Raw genomic sequence first — 27,420 nt, 5'->3', positions numbered from 1 at the left:
AGGGAGCTCTTCTTAATATTTTGACACCAAAATCATGTCGATACACCTTACCGACTGCGAGTAAAGCCACCCACGCTTTAACTTGACAGACTGTACATTTTCCAGGAAATCGTTGAATTTTCAACAAAAAAGTTGAAAAAATTGTTATCCAAAAAATATTTCAGTTCATTTATCAGGAACAAAATATGAATTTTTAATAAAAGGTTAATGTTTTACGAAAAAATTTGAATTTTTAATCTAGAAATACGTATTCTTAACAAAACAGTTGAATTTGCAACCAAAAAAGATGTATATATTTTTAAGAAAATTGTTAAATTTTCAATCAAAGAATAAAATTTATAACTAAAAAGATAATCTTTAGTCAATTGTCTCTCTTTTCCATTGACACCAAATTCGGGAAGCGCCTTAAACCTGAAGTTAAATACGCATGCGCGATGCGATATTCGAATAATCCGCCAATACGTCTGATAGATATTTCCCGCCAAGACGTAGAGGCGTGGCTTATTACGTGGGCGCTTAGTGAGCAATTCGGTCCTGAACACCGAGCGCTTTATGAATGTTTACTTAATGTAAATTACTGTAATGTTTGAAGAAAAATAATGGAAAATATGTTAAAATACACTAAGGGATTCACACTCTGTAACCGTGTGTGATCTGACCCACTGAAACCCACGAAATAAATAAATGTATTGCCAAAGATGTGAGATTAAGGTGGTCATCTAGGTCATCCTCCCGGAACAAAAATTAAGGAGGTTCAAGTATTTAGCAAAATGCCTCCTCGAAATACTCGACCAAATTGAGTATGAAGAAAGCCGTTCTGCAGAATAAGAAAGCCTTAATAAATTTTCGAAGATATCGCGAACACTCTTGCCCGTGGCGTCATGGCTCGTAAAACAGTAAACAGCTGACTGAGGTAGGATTCATCTGGAATATAGTGGTTCAAAAAAATTCGTTTGCTCTCTTCAGCGACAGGTCTCGCATCCCAAGTGAGCGTTGTTCCATTGCAGCAAAAACCAGTATTCGTCTGCTGGTGAGTAATCTCACTCTTAATTATAATGCAAAGAGAGCATATCCACTTGTTCTATTTAAACATTCGAACTGTCTACCGTTACGGAGTTTTTAGTGAGTCTCATCCCTTTTCCAGCCCGTTTAGGTCTAACGTTACGGAAAATTCCGTATTAATAGTCAGTGCCTTATATATTTACAATAAAATTGTACCCACTTTGAAAATTAATTCAGTAAATTTTAAAAACGACATAATCAGAAATGGAAAATACTATATGAATAATGTAATTCAGATGTGCATTCGATAAAAAATATACCGAAGAATGAGACTTCTAGGCCAATAAAGATGATTTTATTCATAGATCTCGCAATTACAGAATGATTAAATAATTGATGAAATTTCTTTCTGTTATAAAATTATTCATTCAAGGAAAATTGGAAATTAACTATAGAATATTCTTTTACAACAAATAAATATTTGAAAAATTTATATTAAGAAAGTCCTTTAACAGAATCACAATTTATCCTCATCTCCATTTTATAATCAATTTTTATTTTCGGTATCGCCATTTGTTGTAATTCTTCTTTTTCGGAATAACCAAAAAACCTGAAAGTCAAATTTCTAATCTAAAATTAATTAACGTTTTTTATTTGGTACATTTAATTTAATTATAATTAAAATATTATTTCTTTTCAATTTACAATATAGAAAAATTGATTTGATATTTTCAAATTTATAATCCTAGTTACTTCCAATCGAATTTTCGTTTTACCTTATGTATAATAGTAATTCGGAAGCAGGTAAAACTTCAGAAAAGTTCGGTCATCTTCGATTTTCTGAATACTAACTTATTTTGTGTTGACGTGAGTAAGGGGATGGACTGTGGACCACATTTCCTCTCCACTCACACCGGAACCCCTTTTTAGGGGCCGCGAAATCACGCGTCCTAGTATTAATCATTTTCAATCAGTGGCCTTGGACAAGTGGGAAGGAAGGGGTGGGTCATATCCCTCCCTCCACCCTTGTCGAACCCATTCCATGCTCCAAGATCCCTGATTTTAAATGCTCAAACGCAAGGACGCATGATTTTTGTTAGAGCCCCTGGAAAAGGGATTCGACGTGAGTGTGATGAGAGATGTGGACCTCCCTCTCCCTTTCCACTTTTCAAGCTCACTGATTTAAAATAATTTACACTAGGATGCGTGATTTCCATTAAAGCCCCTGGAAAAGGGGTTTGGCATGAGTGTAATGAGGGATGTGTGCCTCCATTTCCCTTTCCACCTTTCCAAGGTGTCTGATTCAAAATGCTAAGCACTAGAATGCGTGATTTTTATTAGGCCACCTAGAAAAGGGGTTCGGTTTGAGAGTGATAAAGGATGTGGACCTCACTCTCCCTTTTCACCTTTTCCAAATTTCTGATTTAAAATTATTAACACTACAATGCGTGATTTTTTTTAGGGTCGCTGCAAAAGGGGTGCGGCATGAGCCTGATGAAGGATGTAGACGTCACCATCCCTTTTCACCTTTTCAAGGTCCCTGATTTAAAATGCTCAAATACTAGGACGCGTGATTTTTATTAAGGCCCCTGGAAAAGGGATTCGCTGTAAATTTGACGAGAGAGGTAGACGTCCCTATCCCCTTCCACCCTTTCCAAGTTCCATAATTAAAAAAAGGTTAACATTGGGACACGTCGTTTTTGTTGGGGCTCCTGGAAAAGGAGTTCGGTGTAAGTGGGGAGAGGAATGTAAACCATTCTCTCTCCTCTTACTTACGCCCAGCCTCTCTTCATCCATTTCACCCCCTTTTTAATTGTGTGAGCTGTGAAATTAGCTATAAAAATTTTGAAACAGGACTACAAATATCGTACAGACTGAGAATAACGTCCTAAATAACGGCGAGAAATTCAAATGTTGTAATGACGCTCTTCGAGGCTATCTTACCTTGTGTATAATATTGTGTAATGATCCGGAGGTGTTTCTGGTATCGCGGCACCCCCGACACTGTTCCAATGAATTTCCAATAAATATTATGACCAATGGATTTTCGAAAAAAATAAAAATTACTGAAAATGATAATTCGGAAAAATCAAAATCAGCGCAAATTGTAATCTGCAATAATAAAAACTTGGGCAAATAATAATTCGGAAAAATAAAAGTGAGTGCAAACGATTATTTGGAAATTTAAACATTAGGGTAAAGTGTTATTCGATCAAAACTTCAACAAAATTTGGGAATATTCATGCACCCCAAGCACAGAAAAAACTGGCCTTTTTATTAGACCCGATTTTTGGTTCCAACGCAGCTGCAACAAAAATGGACCTCTCTTACTGAAAATGAACCCAAAATTACAAATTTTTTCTGAAGGAACCCAAAGTCTAGATTGAAGTCTTGTAATGGTACCTTTTTGTTACTTCTTCTTGAACTCACTTCGAGGATTTCTTAAGTTAATTATGCACATTTGACATTATAAATCCGAATAAATAATATTGCACTGTGAAAGATTTAATGAAGAAACTAAAATGATAGATTAGTCATTCTTGAAACGGATATAGTGCACATGAAATGTGAAATTTTTTGTAGGTTACGTTGAAAACCCGACAAATTTAACTGCGCATGTGCCAAAAACCGCGGGGCTATTTAAAATTATATAATAGACACTTGCAATATAACGTTAATATTACATCTTTAAAGTAGTTATTTCTATCGAACAGATTAATTTTTTCTAAGAATAAAAGACATTTTTTAATATTTATCTGTATGAGTATTTATAGTATCTATTGATTCCAAATTGGCCCGCGCTTTTCGATATACATGCGCAGTAGAAAACTTCTGCACCCACCAATAAACATCTATCAAAAATCAACGAACTAAAAAGGAACCCTAAAAAAAGAGTTCCTTTGGAGTCCCCGTTCTAAAGGATGTCAACTTTTATTTGAGCCGCTGCATTACTGAACGCCCAGTTTTTTCTGCGAGGTTGTCTATTCCCTACAAAAATAATGATGACTTAGAATAAATTTGGCCTCTTTTTAAATGAGGCAGAAGTCAGTAATTAATTATTTTTTTAATTACACCAGAAATTCAAACAGTTGTAAATAGCGTTGAGTTCTCTATTATGTCAGAAAGTCAACGTTTGAAAACGAAGGACAGTGCTTGCAATTAATATCATTAATTATTAATGATACTAATTGCAAGCTTTCAATCTTATAGAAGAAGATCAATCAATGTAAAAAAACATCGATGCATCCTCCTTAATCTATAAAATCAATTAGTGAACCGTAATTTGAAAATTAATTTAAATACCAATAATTGTACAACGATTAGAAATGGTTAAGAAGAAAGTAGGGCCAGCGGGGCCAGCTTTCGAGTCACAAAGGGCTGACCTCACTGTAGCTCATAACACTCACATGCTCAATTCGATTCGTGTTACGTCTGCTTACGGTACATTATGTTACATGTTACGACACGACTAACGGTCACCTGTGACCGCTAAAGGTCACCGGAAGTGATACCGTCTCTGTAACTGGTCGCGTGATCGATCGGAAGGTACGCGTAAGACCTTTCTCCAACATCAGATTCTACATGGAATTTTCTATGAATCTCCAGATTTTCTAATGCGTAATCATCTTTGTTATTATTAACATTATTATTATTAGATTTAACAAAATGTTCAGGAGAGGAATGATTGTATTAGAGGATCTTAAGGACTCTCGATCTCTTATTTAGATAACCACAAACTATACAACGGTTTATAGAATCAAAAAAAATTAAAGATGCTTCATTTTAAGCCTTCTTGTGGAATTTTCCTAAACAATTTGACTTTTTTAAGTTTATGTTTTTAAATTTTCTTTTCAGAACTGGAATTAATTTTAACGAATTTCAGAACAGGCGGTTTTGGATATTTCTAAGGAAAAATTATTATAGATTTAAATTGTTTGACATTTTGCATTTTTTTCTTTTTTTTAACTAAACAATCCTAATTAATATCGTATCATAGTAAGCAATAATTTGTTTTATTCATTATAATAGCAATGTAGGATGGTCCAAAAATATATTGAAAATTTTTTGTTTCTGAGTGTTCGTGCACCAAATTTATTCGAATCCACAAAAAGTATTATTTCTTTTTTTTTAATTATATTTAGAGGTTCCACAAGGCCCATAATAATTAACACGTATTTATCATAATAAAAAAGGCGTTTTTGTCAATTTTATTCAGAATAGTCAATATTAGATTATCTGAGTTGAAACTCAACATTTGTCTTCACAATTAGCGTTAGAATACGAATAAAAAACTTATTTTTTAAATATCAGCCCCATAAGTCTGTTTTACAGGTTCTTAAAAAAACCATAAATGAAAATTTTTTTTATGAGTTTTCAGCACGAATTATTTTTTATTATTTTTTTTTAATGCAAATTGTTTCTAATACATAAAGTTTTACTTTCTGTTGAAAATTGGATGTTTTACATAATCTGTTTAAATTATTTATTATCATTTATAATAATAATAATGCTAAAAAGTTGCTGTTTTTCTAAAATTGTTCACTTTTCAATTAAAGTAAGGGCTAGAGTAATTCAATAATCAATCAAAATTAACAAAATTGATTGTTTTAACATTCAATTATTATTTTAAATAATATTACATTTGAATAATGTTAGAAAGTTGCTGTTTTTTTTAAAATATTTAACTTTTTGTCCACTTTTCACTTAGATAGAGGTAATAATAAGGAAATTTAGCAGGCCAAATTGTTTAAATAAATTATTATTGTTCATAACTCTCGTCTGCTAGATAGTTGTGTTTTTTCTGAAATTTTTTAATGTTTGTGCACTTTTCACTTTATAAGGTTATAATTAACGCAAGTTAATAAACAAAATTGTTTAAACAATTTATTATTGATTATAACTATCTTCTCTTAAATACTTGGTAGAAATTCGCTGTTTTTCTCAATAGCTTTTTGGCTATAAACAAATAGTAAATAAACATTAGAGAGGGTCGTTTTTTAAACAATCTCTTTCTTTTTCGTGCATATATTTGTTCTGAAATAAAACAGACATTTATAATGTTCTTCAAATTTTCTGTTTGGAAATCTGAAATCGTTTTAAAAAAAAAAATTATTCAATTTCATAGAAAATACAAAATGTGGAAAATTTTGTTGTTATCTTATGTCAGTGTATTTTGTCGAAAATTGATATTTTGAATTTTAAAAAAATCATAAGATTTTTCATATTATCATTCAGTCATTAAATTCGCAATTTCTGTAAATTTAATTTATTGATTTATTGGCATTATATACCGAAAATTGGTACTGTTAATAAAAAAATCATTGAATTTCAAAGAAGATAGAAATTTATAAACAACTTGCGGTTATGCTTGCGTTTTTCGTAGGAATTCGATGAGTTAGACAAACAAAATTATAATACAACAGGTTGGTTTCCAATATTTTATAGTAATTCTGAAGTTGAGACATCAACTTTCATCAATTATTAAAAATACTGTCCCTACTTTTTAATTATTTTATATAACAGGTACGATAAAATACAAATATTTCGCATAAATATTTATTTTATATTTCAATTTGAAAATTACAAAAGACTGCTCACCAGGAAAAACTATAAATTCAATAGGGGTGTGCTTGCAAGATCTATAAAAAGTGATATTCGATAATATTTCTCATGGAATTATCATCCAAAAGGCAATAATTACAATTCTCAAATATTGGTGATATAATTTAGTAATTTGGAATTTTAAAATTATCATAACAGGTTTAAATAAAAATTGCAAGGTATATGCGAACACATGAATTTAAACGATGAATTCGAAAGTTGTGGGCAAATGAAAGAATTCACTCAATGTGGTCGTAAGATTCTCTGGTGAACAGTCGATATGTTACTGGAGCATATCAGAGCATAGCGAAGCAAAACCGAATAAAGAGGCCAGTTTTTAATTTCTAGGAAATCACGTGTATTGTTTCTTATTTAAAAACACGCAATAAGTAATTAATAAAATTTTTAAAGCAATACAATTTTGAAAAAAAATTAAAATTGAAATAATTATTTAAAAACAAATTATTTAAAATTAGTAAATTTAGTCATTGAAATAAAAATCAATAAGTAATTTATTGAAACAATTAATCAAACTATTTAGTTTGCAGTTAGTACAAAAGGTGGTGTCTTATAGAAATTGACCTACAATAGAAACCTTTGGAAACCCCAAAGGGTTCCTTTAGAAAACACTTGAATAGCAACATAAAGGCGCATTCAAAAACCAACAGCTTGCAAACTTATTTTATATTATGTTTTCAACTTATTAACTAAATAAAATGTCTTTGTATTTATTATTAAACAAAAAATAGGTTCTTTGGAAGAAGTATCGAATAAAATTGAGTTCCTTTCCAGATCCAACTGGAGCCTCTTTTGGAACAAATTTATCATCTTGGGTTCCTTTTGAGCAAGAGGGGTTCCAAAAGAAATCCCAGTTTTTCTGTAAATTGATCAATTCAAAAAATTAATCACAGAATTTGTTTAGCTTTTTGCACACATTTTTCACATTATTTATTAGTAAGTTTATTTAAAAAAAGGGATGAATTTATTAGCTTAGATTAAATCATGTAAAAAGCATATCATAGGTAAGGGAATTATTCGAGCATATGAGAGCGGATAGTAACTTTCTCTGTGCTGTCACCACTACTAACCATATAATGCAAGGATAATGTGGGTGTTATATAAATGTATTGCGTAATACCAGACGAGACTTCGTCAGGACTAAATCAAGACCTTCCAATTCTATCAAGAAGTCCTCATCCTTCTTTTTAACATTTATACACTATAAATGTTTTTAAATTCCTGGATGAAGGGGCAACCTCACTACAGTGGATAATATTGGTATGATGAGTTTGATACAACCTACAATAGGTAACCGGTAATTAAAAACACTACTAATCAGTAAAATAAATAATTTAATTCATTTATTAATTAAATCACTATATGCGTCCATAAATAAAAATTAAATAATTGTTTTCTACGTTTACTCTTCATTAATGATTATCCACTAGGTTTACCCTAGACCAAATTTTTCCAAGTGATACAAATTCAAAAATCAAAACTTTCATACCTGAAAATTTTTTTAATTATTTGAAGCAATGCTCCAAGTGTTTAAACATTTAAGGAACTTTTCACAATTTTACGGCACTGTAAGAAATTGCACAACAATTGGTTAAGGAACTTAGTATTATTTAAAAAATTCAAAGGGCTTTTCAGACTTAAAAGTATAAAGTCTTAAAAGATTACATAAGATTTAAAAGGTTTTAAGATACTTTTACTGGATTCAAAGGACTTTATAGAATTTAAAAAAATTTTTAAGAATTTTTACGGGATGATTTTAAATGATTTTCAAATGATTTCAATAAATATAGAAAATTGTAAACACCTAATAATATTTTTAAAGATTTGAAGATAATTTCAAATATTTAGGTTAATATTCAGTTTTAAAAAATAAGTTTTATTTTCGAAAGATTTAAAAACATTTCATAGGTTTTACTAGGCTTTAGGATATTGAAATATTCAATGGAATTTCAAGTTATTCTAAGGGATTTTAGTAATTCTAGTGGATTTTATAGACTCTCAATAAGTTATTTTCATCAATTTCCCAGGATCTCAAAGGATTTCATAGGACATAAAATATTTTCACTAAAAAATTGCAAGTTATTTATAAGGATTTAAAATAATTTGAAATATTTTAAAGTGTTTCCAAGGATTTCAAGGAATTTTTAAGAGATTAAAAAATTTGAAAGAATTTCCAAGGGTTTTAATGAATTAAAAAAAATTGTATTCAGTTGTCGAGAGTTTTCTAGAATTTCGGAAGATTTAGAAGGATGTTATGGGACCTATAAGGTTTCAGGATATTTCAAAAAATACCAAAGGACTTTCAAAGGTTTAAGTGAATTTAATAAGATTCCTGGATATTTTGATGATTTTCAGGAATTTAAAAAGCTATCTAGGTATTTCAATCAATTTTCCAGGACTGTAAAGATTTGAAAATTAAAAAAAAAATAATTTCAAACTTAATACCCGTAAAAAGTTAATAACTTTAAAAAATCACTAGGACTTGTATATTTTGATATAGTTTTATCTGATTAACGGAACTAACATACGAAAGCATCGCAATTACAAATTACTCAAATAAATGAGAAAATTTTCAAAATTTTCAAGGGTTTACTTATTTTCCTGCTTATTTAGAAAACTTTCGAAAACATAAGAAATATTACTACAAAAAGAATTATTTTCAACACATACTGGAAAAAGATTTTTTTCGAATTAACAGGAAAACTACCAGTGGTTGAGACAAAATTCCCTATTATATTTCTGATTATTTCCTACACAATAATTTTTCCTTAATTACAGACAAATTCTTAATTTTATTTTTTCTTAAACTTCACTTCCCAAAATAAGGAATTTCAACTACAAAATGTTTGGAAAATTTTTTGCATATTAGTTTTGTTTGAATTTCTTATTCATTCTAACTCTTTAAAAAATGCATTAATTATCAATCGAATTACGCGGATGGAATTAATGCAACTGCAATAATTTTGCAAATGGTATTGACCATACTTTAATTCAATAATGGAATTAAAATTAAAATTACTATAACGAAAATGAAAATAATTGAAGTAAAAGTGGAAAAATATTATTCATTTTAATAATTTTTTATAAACAAAGAAGTAAGTATAATATATTGCAAGTGTAATTTTATGATCCTAAATTTCAATTTTCCGGCACGAGGCATCGTTGCCAATCGCAAAGCGTGTCGAAAACTCAAGTTAATTAGCTGTGCGCATCGCTCTAATTCGCAGGCGATCATTATCCACATCAGTAAAAGCAAGAAAATACCGACTCCGCCTCGGGGAAAAACAAATGTTAAAGTTAAGCTATTTTAAAGAATTTTCATTAAATTTTCCTTTTCATCAGATTGAAATTCAATTGAAAAACTGAGAAAACTTTTTGATGCCGTTTTCTCAATTTTCTGTTTAAATGCGAACTGAATTGATAGAACCCAATAAGAAAATTCAACTATTTTTCTGAATTTTTCGTTAAAAGTTTATTCTTTTTATTTGAAAACTCTACTATAATACCTGTGGTTCAGAAATCATCTCTTTAGTTGAAAAATCTACTATTTTTTTTGAAGATTGAACCATTTTGTTGAAACTTCTTTTTTTTATTTGAAAATGAATCCTTTCACCTGGAAATTTAAATAATCAATTTTTGATTGAAAAATTATAGTTTCAGTGGAAAACTCATTCATTAAATTTTTCATTGAGAATTTAAATATTTGATTGGAAGATGAACAACTTTGTTAAAGATGCATTTTCTTAGTTGATGATCCATCTGTTTAGTTTAAAATTTAAGTTCTTTGTGTAATTATAAAAATTTGTTAGAACATTGAACTATTTGCTTGAAAATGAACTTTTTTGTTGAAAATTCATATTTACGAGTAGAAAATTCAACTTCTTTGTATGGAATTTGTTTTTTGGCTTAAAAATTCAATAATTTTATTTAAACGTGTAACCGTTTAGTTAAAAATTATTCTATTTTTGATGAAGATTCAACTATACTGCTAAAAATTCGTATTTTTCGGATGAATTCCACTATTTTTTATTTTAACTAAAAAATTGGTTTGGTTGAAATATCAACTATTATATTTTTCATTCAGGACTGATTTTTTTTTTTTTGATAATTGAATTACTGAGTTGAAAGTTAATTTTCTTTCTTAACAATTCATTTTTTTTAATGCATAATTTTAGTTAAACGTTCTACTATTTTGTTGTAAACTTAATTATTTTCTCACCAAATATACTATTCCATTGGAAAGACATTTTTGGGTTGAAAATACAACTATTTAGTTAAACATTCATCTTTTCGGCTTTGAAATTCAACTATTTTGTTCAAAATGTTTTGTTATTAAAAATTTAACTATTTTTTTAAAATGTCATGTTTTTTAAATAAATTCAATTTTGTTGCTGAAAATTTGTCTTTGTGGGTAGCAAATTCTAATTTTTTTATCAAAGATTCAAATATTGGTTTAAAAATGCAACTATTTGTTTGTGTTTAAAGTTTAATCTTTTTTATTTAGAAATTCGAGCATTTTATTGAAAATTCCTCATTCTTGGTTGAAGATTTATCTTTTCGAGCTTAAAAGTCATCTATTTTCTAAACCATTTGAACTTTTAGCTTGAAAAATCAACACTTTTTTGGAAATTCATCTCTTGTGGTTAAAAGTTCACTTTAGCTAAAAATTCTACTATTTCGTTGAAGATTAAATTACTTTGTTAAAAATCCATTATTTTATTTAAAAATTAACCTTCTTAACTCCGACTTTCAATCATTATTTTTTTTGCTGAGAAATTATACTTTAGGATGAAAATTAAGCTATTACATTTTTCAATGAGAATTCAACTTTTTTGGTATAAAATTCAACTAGTTGGTTTTTAGGTGAACTATTTTGTTAAAATTTTATTTTATTAGTTGAAGATCCTTCCTTTGTTTGAAAATCGAACTACTTTTTATAGCTGTATTATTTTCGTAGAAAATTAAACTATTTTGTCAAAAATCCGTCTCTTTTGATTGAATTCTACTGTTCTTTTATTTTAAATTAAAAGCTTTTTTGGTTAAAATATCGACTTTTCTTCAGAATTAATTTTTTGGGTAAAATTTCACTATTCTTTATTTAAAATTAGAAGATTTTTTGGGTAAAATGTTTTTTTTTATTTCGTCCCTTTCGCTTAAAAGTTCAACTATTAAGTAGTAAGTGGAACTGTCTGGTTGAAAATTACTTTTGTTATTGAAAATGTATGTACTTGGTTAAAAATTGAACTTTTTAGATTCAAAATTCAACGATTTTGCTCAAACATTATTTTTCAAAAATTTAACTTTTTTGTTAAAAATTCGTCTTTTTGTATAGAAAATTCGTCCTTCAGGATTAAAAGTTCATCTTTTTTGGTAAGAAAGTTCGTCACAGAAAATTCATCTTTCTTGGGTGAAATTTCAACAATCTCCTAAACAAATCGTCTTTTTAGATTGAAGATTCAACTATTTATTAGGAAATACAACTAATGCTTGTGTTTGAAATTTTATATTTTTTTTAGTTCAACTGTATGGTTGAAAATTTATTTTTTCGAGTTTAAAAGTCAACTGTTTTTAAAAAAATCCCACTTTTTAACTTAAAAAATTAACTCTTTCGTTGACAACTCGTATTTTTTGGTCCAAGTCACTTATTTTTCATTTAAAATTGAAATCTTTTTCGCTTAAAAAAAAAGAATTCTATTTTTCCTTGAGATAAATCAACTGTAAGGTGAGATGTCTTATAAACACTTGGTTAGTTCAACTCATCCAAGTTTTTGTTTCTTTAGATAAACAGAATTTTGTTATATATATTTTTCACTATTATCAAAGCTGCCATAATGTAGAATTTTGTTATATAAATTAATTGAATTAAATTTTCCTAATTCCATTCAACTTTGGAATATAAAATATTGTTAATTCAAAACAGATATGACTGAGAAAAAGGTATTCAACCCGACTGTGTCGTACTTTGTGTCTTATTTGATGAAAGATTATATAACACGTATAGAGACAGCATACAATGACGCGAAATGCCAACACTTGACCCAAAAATCAAAGTGAAAGGAGCTACCCCTCTGTGATAGACACCAATTAATACATAGAAACTGACAGATACCAAAAGCCACACATTTCAAACGCCACTTCAGATGAAATCAAAGAAAACAAGATTTTAATTTCTAATCATTGCAGCCTTTCGTTTTTGCTCGATTTCCTCAGATGAAATACTGCAAGTAAATACTATTTGTGCTGAAATTAAAATAATAATTTTTAGCTTATAAATTATCTGAGGCTTCGAATGACCTTTTAATTTTATTTTATAGAAGAAGAAAAAAGTCCGGAATAACTTCGATAACAAAGCAGAACTGTATGGGCTTTTCCCTTAAAATTAAGTGTAATCCAGTTGTAATCATATTTAAAGCAGTAGTAATCCGCGGCATTACACGTGTAATCCTAGATAATTCGCTATAATCCGAAGTAACCCAGTTGTAATCCTAAACAATCCACTTACAATTATCGGCAATCCAACTTTAACTCGGGGTTCTAAACTTCCAATCCTTTTTAATCCACTTTCAATTCTAGCCAATGCGCTTGTTATCCTGTATGAACCACGTGTAATCCCAAGATGTAATTCGGAGTGTTCCACTTGCAATCATAAGTAATCCACTTTTAATGTGAATAAGTCCACATGTACTCTTGGGTAATCCAATTGTAATCCTAGGTATTTTGCTGTTATCCGCGGTAAAGCACTTGTAATCCTAAATACTCAACTTCTAATCTAAGGTGATTCACGTGTAATCTTAAGTAAACTATGCAATGCAATACTAGGCAGTCCACTTGTAATTTGCAGTTTTCCACTTGTAATCATAGGCAATCTACTTTTAAGCCTCGTAAATCCACTTGTAATTTTTATTAGTCTAAGTAATACACTTACTATCTTAGAAACTCTTTGTGTAATCCCAATTAATCCATTTGCAATTCTAGATAACCTGAATTAAATCAGTTCAATACTAGGAACTCCACTTACAACCTTGAGTAACATGAGAAAAAATACTGGTCTTCCTTAAAAATCCACCTATAGTCTTCTGTAACTCTCTTGTAATCCTAGTTATTTAAATTGTGATCCCACGTAATCCACTTTTAATCTGCTGTAAATGAATGCAATACTAAGTAAACTACTTGTAATCCTAGGAAATCCCCTTTTCATTCTAGTTAATACATTTGTAATCTGGATTAATCCAAGTAATTCTGTGTATTTCTGGAAAATCTACTTGTAATCCTAAATAATTAATTTGCAATCTGGAGTAATCATCATGTAATACGTTCTACTCTTAGGTAATCCACTTGTAAACATATTTACCTGGCAACCGTGGTAATCCTAGGTAATTCGCTTGCAATTTGGATTCTTCCACTTATAATCCAGTGTAAGCCTAGGTATTCCACTTTTAATCTCTGGTAATCTACTTGTAATCCTGGGGAATCCACTTTCAATGCGAGGTAGTTTAGTTGTAATCCTAGATTATCTATTTGTACTCCTAGGTAACCCACATGTAATCCTAAGTCTCTAGGGATCCTTGCAATCCTAGGTCATTCATTTTTTATTTTGAGTAGTTCACTTGTATTCTAATGTAGTCCAAGGTGTCCACCTATGATTTCGTGTAATATACTTGTAATCCAAGATAATCAACGTGAAATCTTAAGAACTTCACTCAAAATCCTAGGTAAACATTCTGTAATCCGCGGTATTTCATGTGTAATACTGGTAAATAAGTTTGTAATTCCATGTAATCAACATGTAATCTATGTTAATCGAGGACAACACTAAGCAAACTCCTTGTACTCCTAGGAACGTCACTTTTAATCCTGGGTAATTCACTTGTCATCTAGACTAGTTCAAAGAATTCACTGTAATACTAGGCAATCCGCTTGTAATCCTAGATGATTCATTTCTAATCTGCAGTGATTCACTTATAATCTAGTGTAATCCTAGACATTGTAATTGTAATCGAGGATAATCCACTTGTAAGTATAGGTAATGCAGTTGTAATCCTGTGTAATTCACTTCTAGTCCGAGCTAGATAATTTTTACTCCTGGCTAATACACGTGTAAACCTAAGTCCCTAGTAATCCTTGATAATCCATTCGTGATCCGACGTTGCTCAATTGTAATCCTAGTGTATCAATGTTTACTCCTACGTAACCCACTTGTGATCTGCGGTAATTGAGTGTAATACTAAGTAGGCCACTTATAATTCTAGGAAAGTCACTTTTAATCCTGGATAATACACTTGTAACCTGCAGTAATCCAAATAATTCACTCCAATACCAGACATTTCGCTCGTAATCCTTGGTAATTCACTTGCTATCCTATGTAATCCACGTGTAGCCCTATGTCTCTAGGAATCCTTGTAATCCTAGATAAACCACTTCTAACCTGCGGCAGTTCACTTGTAATCCTAGTAAATCAATGTGTAATCCAACGTAATCCACTTTTAATCTTCGGTAATTGATACATTTGTAATACATTAAACTCTTAGGTATTCCACTTGTAATACCACGCAATCCACTTTTAATCTGCAGTAATTGAATGCAATACTAAGTAAACCACTTGTAATCCTAGGAAAGTTACTTTTAATCCTAACTAATACATTTGTAAGCTGAATTAATCAAAGTAATTCAGTTTATTTCTGGAAAATCTACTTGTAATTCGAAGTGATTCATTTGCAATATGAAGTAATCATCTTGCAATACATTCTCCTTTTAGATATTACACTTACATTCGCAGGTAATTCACTTGTAATTATAGGTAATCTACGTGCAATCCTATGTAATTCACTTTTAATCTTAGGTGATCTATGTGTACTCCAAGTAATCCACGTCTAACCCTAGTTTCCTAAGAATCCTTGTAATCCTAGGTAATTCACTTGCAATTTTGAGTAATCCACTTTTAATTAGTCTCAGGTAATCTACTTATAATTCTAATTAAATCACGTACAATTCTAGGAAATTTAGTTGTAATCCTAGATGATCCATTGTGCTGCTAGGTAATCCATCAGTAACTCTGTGTCCCTGAGTAATACACATGTAACCCTAGGTCCCTAGGAACACTTGTAATACTAGGTAATTCGCTTGCAATTTTTAGTAATCCACTTTTAATTAATCTCAGGTAATCTACTTGTAATTCTAGGTAAATCACGTACAATTGTAGGCAATTTTGTTGTAATTCTAGATGATCCATTGTGCTCTTAGGTAATCCACAAGTAACCCTAGATCCCTCGGTAATCCTCATGTAATCCTAGGTCCCTAGGAACACTTGTAATCTTAGGTAATTCGCCTGAAACTTTTAGTAATCCACTTTTAATTAATCTCGGGTTATCTACTGGTAATTCTAGGCAATCCACGTTGAATACTAGGCAATTAATTTGTAATTCAAGATGATCCATTGCGCTTCTAGATCATTCACAAGTAACCCTAGATCCCTCCGTAGTCCACATGTAATCGTAGGCCCCTAAGAACACATTTAATCCTACGTAATTCGCTTGCAATGTTTAGTAATCCACTTTTAATTAATCTCAAGTAATTTACTTGTAACTCTAGGTAATCCACGTGCAATACTAGGCATTTTAGTTGTAATCCCAGGTTGTCCATTGTGCTCCTACATAATCCACATGTAATCCCAATTCCCTCGAAACATTTGTAATCTTAGGTAATTTGCTTGCAATTTGAAGTAACTCTAGGTAGTGCTTGTGCAATCTAAAGCAAAGTGCATCAAATCCTAGGGGATGGATTTAATCAAGAATAATCGTGTGTAATCTAGATACATCTGTGGTAATCCAAGGTACTGCTGTATATACAGGTAATCCATGGTAATCAGATATAATCAGTCGTAATCCACCTCCGCGGTGCCGTATTTTCGTGATCCCCCCCCCCCCCACCGAGTATCACAGTATAAGACAATTCTCACAAAATTTCAAAAACTCGAAGCCACATTATTCTTGAAATTACACGTATTATTATTACTATTGACGGACGTGACCTGTGAGTGGCAATCAATTATGTGCAATCTATCTGATATGAAGAATTATAATTGCAGAGCACAAATAACAATAAAGAGTAAGAAGGTGTATTTCTGTCCTATATGAACGGAAAAGAGTGTATACACTCTGGTATATACGAAGGACCCACTATTATTTTTCTAGCTATAGAAGAGGCAGCAGCTACGTAATTACCGACGATTACGTCGAGGAGCGTGATCTTTCGAGTCTAGGATTCCTCGAATTAACTGAAATAAAATAAAGAGAAAAGTTTTTAATTGACCAGAAATTGGAAATATTCTTCATTCCATCTGAGAGTCTTGACCAACATTTTAATAAAAACCACTCAGAATCTTTACTTTTAGACAAATCATTATTTTTGTATCTCTTTTCCATGATTTTAAGAAATTTGTTTTTTTTTTCTCGTTTTTCGCCTTAATACGAACAGAGTTAATAGTGCCCAATAAAAAATCCTAGATTTAACTATTTTGTTGAAAATTCTTTTTTTTTTTTTTGGTTTAAAATTAATTTTTATAACTGAGGATTTCACTGTCCTGTATATTTAACTATTTCTCAATTGATTGATAATTGATTTTCTTTGATTGAAAATTCACCGATTTGATTAAAAATCGATTCATTTTATAGTGAATTGTTTCTTTCAGATAATGCATCTTCTTGATTGAAAATTGAACTGCTTGGTTGAAGTTTAAACTATTTAGGACATATTTATTTTATTAGTTAAATATTTATCTCTTTGAGGAAAAATTGAAGAATTTTGTTAAAAATTCAGTTCTTTTGTTGAAAAATAATTTTCTAAACTGAAATTTCTATATTTTATTATTAGTAGAAAACTGAACACTGTTAGTTAAAAATTAAACTACTAAATTTTTCATTGATAATTCATTTATTTTTAATTCAATAACTTCTTTTAAAATTTGAACTAGTTTGTAAAACATTAATTTTTTTAGCTGAAGATTTAACTATTTTGTTGTAATTTCGGTATTTTTTAGTTGAGCAATAATTTTTTAGCTACATATTTAATAGTTGCATTATTAATTGATAATTGATTCTCTAACTGAAAATTTGATTAAAAATGTATAAATTTGGTTGTAAATTGTATTCTTTTGCAGAAAATCAATCTTGTTTATTGTAAATTCAAATGCTTTATTGAAGGTATACTTTGGTACGAATTTATTTAATTAGTGAAATATTCATCTGTTTGGTACAAAATTGAAGGTTTTTGTAGAAAATAGTTTTTTTGGTTTGTGAACATTAATTTTTTTAAACTGAAACTTTAACTATTTGATTATTATTTAAAAATTGATCTCTTTCAAGTTAAAAATCCAATTATTAAACTTTTAATTAATATTTTTTTTTGAAACTTTAATTACTTGGTTGAAAGTTGAACTACTTTGGTAATCATTCATTTTATTAGTTCAAAATTGAACTATTTTATTGTAAATTCAATATATACTGGTTCAAAATTAATTGTTGACTGAAAACTTAACTATTCTATTATTGATTGGCAATTGATCGCTTTTAATTGAAAATACAACAATTTAATTAATTTTGCGAATAAAATAAAAAAAAGATTGATCACAAAATTAATTTTTTTTTAATATCGATGAAAATGTAACTTTGTCGGTTTAAAAATTCGTCGTTTTTTGTTGAAAAATTAAAATATTTGCTTGAAAATACACATTTTTTATTGAAAATTCAACAGTTTTGTGACAAAATCGTCTTTTTGGAATGAAAATGATCTCTTTGGATATAACTTGTTATCTTTTTTGTGTAACAATCGCAACTTCCCAATTAAAAACTGATCTTCTTTGGTTGAGCAATCAACTATTCTAGATGGAAAATTCTGAATCTTAACTTAAAAATTTAATTTTCTCCTAAAAAATACGTCTTATGGCTTGAAAATTTAACCACTTGGTTGGAAATGAAACTCTTTTTGATTAAAGTTTAATCTTGTTTGCTTCAAAATTAAACGATCCAGTTGAAAATTTAACGATTAAAAATTCAACATATTTCGACTTGAACTCTCAAGTATTTCATATTGAATTCAATAAGGTAGCTAAACAATATTTTTATTAAAAACAATTCGCACCCTTTTAATCCCCTATTTTCACGAAAAATCACCCTATTGTCCATTTTTACGAGAATTTTCGGTTGAGAAGTCTTTTAAAATATCATCTTTTATGTTCTATTTTAAGATTCATGAAACGAAGTCAAAGGAAAAACTTTTATTCAAAGGGGGGGGGGGGTTGCATTTTTGACGTCAACCAAGGGAGTCAAGCATTATGTGATTATCCGCGAGGAAGAACGGTAGGGGTGGAAAAAGTGTTAAAAAAGCGTGTCGTACTTTTTGAACAGCTCCATAGACTAATTTTTCGAAAATGCAAAATACACAGTGGGTGAAAAATTAGGGATGTCCTAGAGACGTATTAGGGACATCCACAAGACGTATTTTGGAACATGTCTTTTGGACATCCTAGGGATGTTCATAAGACGTCTGATGTTTATATGATAGATTTCCGAAGAACGATCTATGTTTTTAAGACATCTTTAGGACATTATACGTCTTAGATACTTTGATTGCACTGACCTTGGACATCCTAGGAACGTCCTACGAACATCCTAAGAACGTCTTTTGAACGTTCCTAGGACAACAAAGCTCAGCCCAATCAACGTCTCTAAGACGTCTAATGTCCTTAAGATGTCCTAAAGACGTTTTAAAGGCATAGGACGTTCTCAGGACATCTTTTTACTGACATTAGACGTCCTAATAGCATCACTTAGATGTTCAAAATAGATGTCCCAAAGACGTCTCTAGGACATACTTAATTTTTTTGCCCACTGGAATCATTTTAATTGTATTTACTCTCGAGTTGAATAAACTAAGATAGTGAAAGTTGATGACGATTTTGATTAATTATCGCAATTCTCGGTTGCAAAATAAACAAAAAGAAAAAAATAATTTGTTCATCATCGGGTTGGAATGACATGCTATGGTCTGTAATTATAAACAGAGGAAGAGAGGAACAGCACCAGGGAAGAAATTACTGGATCAACGCCTTATCGATTTCTCCGTTGCAAAAAGTACAAGTCGCTCGTCGAGCATCGAAATAAGAATAAATATGCTCGTGCTTCAACGAAAGTTCAGATTCGATTTCTCGAGTTGCTTCTGGCTTGCTGCTTTGCATAACGTTAGTAAATTGTGTGTACACATATAAGTGTATTATACTTGTTTATAATGAGAGGAAAGGGGGAATTACGTGGGTAAACGAATTTTTGTAAAACGAGTTCTCAACAAGCTGGTTTAATTTACTTTCCTATTGCAGACTTGGCAAGGTTTCAGGAATTGTAAGAAATTCAAACATTCGGCAAGAATGCCTTTTAACTGAGATAAGAAAAGTTTTTTAAAAATAAAGTAGAATGGGAATGTATGGTTATTTTGTATTTGTTTCAAATCTGAAGAATTTTTATACATTTTATATTGAGAGCCCGAATTTTATGTAATTATTTTAATAGCAATAAGCTGGGTTCAAGAGATTTGCGAATTCAATTAAATTCTACTTTCAACTCTTCCACCAAATTTGATTTGAATTATGAAACCTAATTCAAATGAAAATTTTCACTATATAAACTAAATTCTAGTCATATGCATTGAATTCTAGCAAGTTTATGAGAATTCTAGCAATTTAAATTGACCTAAAGAGTATTTATGTACATTTGAGCAATTCAAATCTATTAAAATGATTAAATTCATTCTAGAAATTAAAATTAAATTATTGCTTATTAAACTAAATTATAGTTATTGTAATTTAACTCTAGCAAGTTCATGCGAATTTTAGCAATTTATATACATAAATTAATTGTGTAAATTTAAATTGAATTCTAGCAAGCTCGTGCGAATTCTAGCAAACTTGATTTATTTCGAAAGTATTCATGTGAATTGTAGGAATTTATATTGGTTTCTGGTAATTTATTAAGAATACTAGCAATTCAAATTTACTTGATGTGTGCTCACGTGATTCCAGCAAGTTAAATTAATTAAACAAATACAAAATTGAATTATCGACTTATAAACTGCATTCTAGTATTTTATTTTAAATTAATTCCACAAAATTCATGTTAATTCACGAAATTTTAATTTGTTTTTTTAAATTCATTCAGAATTTTATCAAGTTAAATAAACTTCCTGTATATTCACATAATTCTAGCAATATGAATTTATTGTAGAAATACATGCGCATTCTAGAGATTTCAATTGATTCTGGAAATTCGAATTGCATTTTTGCAATTTCTAGGAATTCATTATGAATTCTAGCAATTCAAATAGACTCCTTTAATGCTAACGTGAACTCTAGCAACTTGAATTGATTCTAAAAATTAAAATTTAATTTTCAAATGGGCAATTTATTAAGAATTCTAGCGATGTCAAATTGACTTTTTATATTCTAAAATAATTCTAGCAATTCAAATTGATTTTAGAAATACGAAATCTAGTTTTAGCTATTTAAACTGCACTCGAGTCACTTGAATTGAATTAAATCAAGTTCATGCGAATTCTAGTCAAATAAATTGAATTCTAGAAAGTTCATAAGAGCGTTCAGGAGAATTTTGGTAATTCAGATTGATTTCTGGTAATTTATTCAGAACTATAGCAAGTCAAATTGACTTTTTATATGCAAAAATAATTCTAGCAACTCAGATTGATTGCAGAAAATGGAAATCTAATTCTGGCCATTTCAACTGCACTCTAGTAATTTGAATTGAAGCAAATCCATGCGAATTCTAGCAATTTAAATTGAATTCTAGAAAGATCTTAAGAGCGTTCACTTGAATTCTCGCAATCCAGATATATTTCTGGTAATTTATTAAAAATTTGAACAAGTCAAATTGAACTTAAAAATGTCCATTTGAATTCTAGAAATTTATATTTATTTCTGGTAATTTAGTGAAAATGCGAGCAAGTCAAATTGACTTTTTCTATGCTAACATTATTCTAGCAAGTCCAATTAATTAAATAAATTGCAATTGAATTCTGGCCATTTCAACTGCATTCTATTAATTTGAATTGAATTCTAGCAATTTAAATTGACTTCAAAAGTTTTCATAAGAATTTTAGCTATTTTTTCTAGAAACTAAAAATCAATTCTCAACATTTAAACTGAATTCCAATAATTTCAATTGAATTCTAGAAAAATAATGTGAATTTTAGCAACTTAAATTTACTTTGATAGTGTACATATGTATTCTAGCAATTTAAATTGAATTCTGGCAAATTTTGTAAGAATTCTATAACGTTGAATTGACTTCTGGTATGCTCACGTAAATTCTAGTAACTTAAATTTATACTAGAAATTCGAATTGAATGCTATTATATTGAATTCATTCTAGCAATTTAAGTCGAAATCTAACAACGAGGGTTTTTACGAATTCAAACGAATTCAGATGAATTCAATCTAATATAAAAAATTTAAGTGGAATTGTGGTAATTCCAATGGGATTCTAGTTATGTGAACTATAGAGCTTCATGTGAATTATATAATACAATTTTGGAAATTCCTTTCGAATTTGAAATTCCGAATTAATTTCTGGAATCACAAATTTAATGGAACTAAATTCGGATGAATTCAATTTGAAGATTTTTTAATTTCAGTTAATTTAATTCTAAATTATATCAACTTAATTTGAATCAATTCAAGTAAATTCAATCAAAGTCCAACTCAAATTGAATTTAAGCAATTCAAAGTAAATTTGACAGTTTGATATTAATCTCTATAAAAGTTTCACTAAATTCAAATTATTCCAATTGACTTCCAATAAATTGAAATTGAATCTTAGAACATAATTGTGGTTTTAAATTAAATAGTTGCTGATTAATAAATTTTCAATTCTAAATTATATAAAGTAAATTTGCATTAATTCGAGTGAATTCAACCAAATTCAAGTTGATTCTAACCATTTAGATTAATTATAGCAATTTAAATTAAATTCTAAATATAGAAATTGAGTTTTTATATTTCTTACTGAGAATCTATATACTATGGACTTATTTTACAAATTGTTATCTGACCTGACTTCAAATTTTATAAATTATATATCAGTGGTCAACTTATGAGTTAAAATTATTTAACATTTTTTTATTCAATTTAGGGACTTGATGTTAAAAATGTTTGTGTGGAAATGTTGCTAAACTTTTATTTTTTATTTTTCAGAAGTTCCACCATGCGGGAGAGGAGATGGCTCCTACTTATTTTGTATGGTAAGTTTTGAAAAGTTAATCAGTATTAATAATTGTTAATAATTGAATAGTATAAAATCATATTTGGAAAAAAATCATTTGAGTTCAAGTTAGAATTTTTTGAAATACCAACAAAAATTAAGATTTTTCAGTATTTGGTTAATAGGATAATTATTGAAAAAAATTTGTTTCAAACAATTTTAATAACATTAGTTCTTTTCGATCGAAAAAAAACATAAAACTATTTTTTGTAACCTTAAGTAATTTTTTAGTGTAGTTCTTAGTCCAATTCAAAATATAAAAAAATGCAAAATTAGCATCATTAAAAGTTATTAAGTTTTTGTGAAAGAAATGAAAAAAGATGTGTGGAATAAATTTTCTTTTAGTTTGAAATGAGTGTTTCATTCACTAAATCCAAAAAAAAAATAATTTACTGTTGTCATTAGAAAAAATGATAACATGATCAGAAATGATTTGTTGTGAAATATAATTTTTAGAATTTATTATTAAATCTGTTTAAATAAGTAATTAGCAATAATTTTTACAAAAGAAACATAACAAGAGGGAAGGGGTGTCAGATTTGCTCCAACACGTCAGGTTTTTGAGAAAATTATCCTGTTTTGTGATTTTTTAAAAACAAAATAGAGTAAAAATCTGAAACCACATTTGCATTCAGCGACCCTGAAAACATATAGGTATAATGGTCTACTTCACGCAAATGACATTTTTCTCTTTTTATGTGTCAAGAAACCCAATGGAAAGCGAAATGGGATCTCACAGTTTCCTATGAATAGGTGATACTCAATGGGAACCCATAACATACTTATATGTTTTTGGGTCGCTGGATCCGAAACTGGTGTCATATTTGCTCCATAACGTCAAGTTTTTGAGAAAAAAAGCCTTTTTGGCAATTTTGCAAAAACAAAATAAGACGAAAGTCTGACACCATATTCGGATTCAGCGGCCCCAAATACATATATGTATAGTAGTCTAATTTAAAGCAAATGAACCTTTAATTCTTTTTGTCTGTAACTCACAGGAAATTCTATAACAAAGGATCAAGATACCCAGTGGAAAGCTATGTGAGATCCCACATCATTTATTTATATGAAACCTAAGGGGAACTCATATAAGAACTAAAAAAGTTCTTTCTGTAGGGAAAATTGTAGAAAGGATACAGGATACAACATTTTCTAGATAATAATTTTAAATTAATAACATAGCAAAGTGCGATGAACTAGACCACCATACTTATATGTTTTTGAGGTCGGTGAAACTGAATCTCGTGTCAGATTTGCTCCATCACGTGAGGTTTCTGAAACCATGAGCCTTTTTGACTATTTTTTTAAAACAACATAGAATTCAGTCTAACACCTAAATCGGATCTAGCGACCCGAAAAAGGTCACCGCACATAACACTTTTTTTGTATGCTGTGTAATTGTCTCGTGGAAAATTTTATTAAACAAGGTTCAAGAAAACAAGTGAAAAGTCAAAAGGTATCCCACAAAGTTTTTTATGAGTATGTGATGCCCAATGGGAAAGTATATAGGAACTTAAAGAAGATTTTCTATAGGAGAAATTGTATAAAGGTAACAAGATAAAACATTTTTCAATCCACATTTTTATATAACACACTTACACTCCAAAAAAGTATCATGTGTGGTGAACTAAAGCACCATGCTCATATTTTTTGGGGGTCGCTGAATCCTAATCTGTTGTCAGGTTTACCCAGAGAAATATAAATATGGTATTAACATGGCATTTTTTTGTGTGCTTGTGTTATTTGTAATTTTCATTTAACAAATGTTTCATCCTGTTTTTCAAAAACAACATAGGATGCAAATCTGACAGCAGGTTCGGATTCAGCGACCTGGCCGAATTTACCTTTCAGGACACTTTTGTTTTATTTTTACCTGTGTAATTATCTCGCAGGAAATTTCACAAGAAAGACAAATCTATAAAAAAAAAGATAACACGGGCTCGACTTGTATCTTTGATAACATACAAAGACCATTATTTTCACTCTTCTTTGTCTTGAAAAGCGTTTCTCTGTGGAACTATAATGTCGGCTGTATCGAGACTTCGGTATTTTTGGACTTCCCTTATTCGGAAAGGAATGCAGAACGCGGCGGACGACCTTCCCCGAGAAGTTTTTTGCATGGTCAGTTAACGGTTGAAGGTTCGTTCACATAAGACTCCCCGCGGTGGTCCTGAAACCTGGAGTCTTTCTGGTCAATATTTATGTTTGCCTGGGACAAATGAAAACTTCAGGCTACCTTATTTTTGCCTGGTAAACAAAACCAAAGCTTTGTGCAATGCGAAAGTAATTTCACAAAACCGGTGGAAGATTTGTCACTACCTGTTTTACAGGTGCTGTTTTTTTATGGTTTGCAAACAGAGATTTTACAAAAAGTGATTAGCCGTCGTTTGTGTATTTTTAAAACCAATGCCAGTTTCAAGTATTCTTATATAATGAGAAAGAATTTAATTTTACCAAAAATGTTAATCAAGTTCTAATATTTCTGTATTTTTAATGGGTAGGAGCTAAGGTTGTACGCTTTGTAATGTTAATTAAACGCAAATAATAAAAATAATAAAAAATGAAATAATACATAAATAGTAAATAAAAAAAACAAACAATAAATAAATGAAGAAAGCAACATTCAAAAAAAGTAACTAAAAAAGTAAACTAAGAACTATATATTACGGCAAGATTGTGTATTTTTAGGGAGTCTTCTCACATCCTGAGGAAAAATTTCCTGACAATTTCAGGTTTTTCCGGGTGTTTCAAGTTTTTCTGAGTATAATTTTTTATAGTGTGGAGCCATTTAAATAATTCGTACTTTCTTAAACAATTGACTCGAAATATTTATAGATTTTTGCGAGTTTATCATGAATGTTTTTTTTTAGTTTTTAGGAATTCAATTTATATGTGTAATTCATAAAGATTTGACAAATTATATTGTAAGACATTCTTGAATAACCTCATCGATTAATTAAGTAATTAGTGGGTACTATATAAAAATCAAATTAACCGCTATAAATTTCTAACTTTTCGAATGAAAATATTCCATGATTAAAAATATAGATAAATTTATAAACAAATAGTTAATTCTTCAACCAACAAAGTTAATTTCCTACCAAAAAATACGATTCCTCAAAAATTGCATAAATTTCCAATGAAAGAGTTGAATTTTTCACTAAAAAAGGTCATTTTTTAAGTAAATAGTTCAATTTTGCACCAAAGAGAACAACTTCAAACAAAAAATGAAATAGTTGAATTTTCGTTTTAAAAAAATGTCATCTAAACTCATGAATGAATTTTCTTCCTAACAAGAAAGACTTCGAGTCATTTTCAATAAATTGCAGAAATTTTGAACTAAAAAAAATGTTAATCAAAAAATGAATAGTTAAATTTTCAGTTGAAAAAATTAATGTAGAACCAAAGAGAAGAATTTTTAACTAAAATGATGGAATAATCAATGAGAATAGTTACATTTTCAGTTTGAAGAAAAAAATTCCAACCAAAAAAAAACACAGTTGAATTTTGTACCAAAAAGGTACATTTCCAACCAAGAAGGTTAGTTACTACTAAAAACGTCTAATTTTCAAAAAAATACATGAATTTTTAAATAAAAACATAAATTGTCAACCAATAATTCAACTGTCAAATTTTCAGATAAAAAAATTATTGTTGAACCAAGAATATGAATTTTCAAATAAAATGATAAAATATTCAAATGGAATAGTTAGACTTTCAGTTTAAAAAAACTGTGAACAAACTAAAAAATACTTATTAAACAAAAATTGTTTTTTCAAATAAAGTGATGAATTTTTAACTATAATGTTGAATCTTTAACTGGAATGATTGAATTTTAAACGAAAAAGTCGAATTTTAAACCAAACAGATGAATTTTTAACTGGATTAGTTGAATTTTCAACAAAAAGGGTGAATTTTGAAGCAAGACAATTTATTCATACCAAAAAAAAAACGAATTTTGAAGACAATACGTGAATTTTCAACTAAAAAAGACAAATTATCCACCAAAAATTAAATAGTTACATTTTAAGTTAAGCAAATTGATGGAATATTCCATTCCAATATTTACATTTTCAATTAAAAAACAAAATAATTTTGAAGAAAAAAGAATCTAATTTTTTTTACATAGTCACATTTTGAAACAAAGTGATAAATTTTCTAATAGAATTATCGAACATCCAATGGAAATCCAAAAGGTGAATTTTCAAATAAAAAATATGATTGTTCAACCAAAAATTGAATAGTTTAATTTTTCGTTCAAAAAATTAATTTACAATCAAAGAGATGAATTTTTAACTAAAGTGATCAAATCTTCAACTAGAATAGTTACATTTTTAGTTCACAAAAATTAATTTTCAACGATATAGCTTCAACTAAAATACGAGGGTAGTTCAATAAGTCCTTAGAATGACCAACATATGGCGCGCGAATCGCTCCAAATCATCTGTTTTCAGTCAGCACCACTCCCGGCTAGATATAT

The 27,420-nt window shown here is 29.3% G+C and overlaps 1 protein-coding gene across 2 annotated transcripts in view; it reads left to right on the top strand.

Annotated features, from left to right (window-relative positions):
- Positions 1-27,420, top strand: part of LOC117182640 (zinc finger CCCH domain-containing protein 13) — a 78,043-nt gene that overhangs the window by 23,463 nt on the left and 27,160 nt on the right. Inside the window, exon 2 of one of the 2 annotated variants that reach the window (XM_033375751.1) lies at positions 22,872-22,920. In XM_033375751.1, coding sequence (XP_033231642.1) covers positions 22,884-22,920 — 37 coding nt within the window. In that variant the 5' untranslated portion in view covers positions 22,872-22,883. The remainder of the gene's footprint in view (positions 1-22,871; positions 22,921-27,420) is intronic. The other variant, XM_033375745.1, reaches the window with a different exon arrangement.

The sequence above is a fragment of the Belonocnema kinseyi genome, chromosome 1 (genome assembly GCF_010883055.1).
Source record: "Belonocnema kinseyi isolate 2016_QV_RU_SX_M_011 chromosome 1, B_treatae_v1, whole genome shotgun sequence".
Classification (NCBI taxonomy): domain Eukaryota; kingdom Metazoa; phylum Arthropoda; class Insecta; order Hymenoptera; family Cynipidae; genus Belonocnema; species Belonocnema kinseyi.
This window is presented reverse-complemented; position numbering and strand designations above follow the sequence as displayed.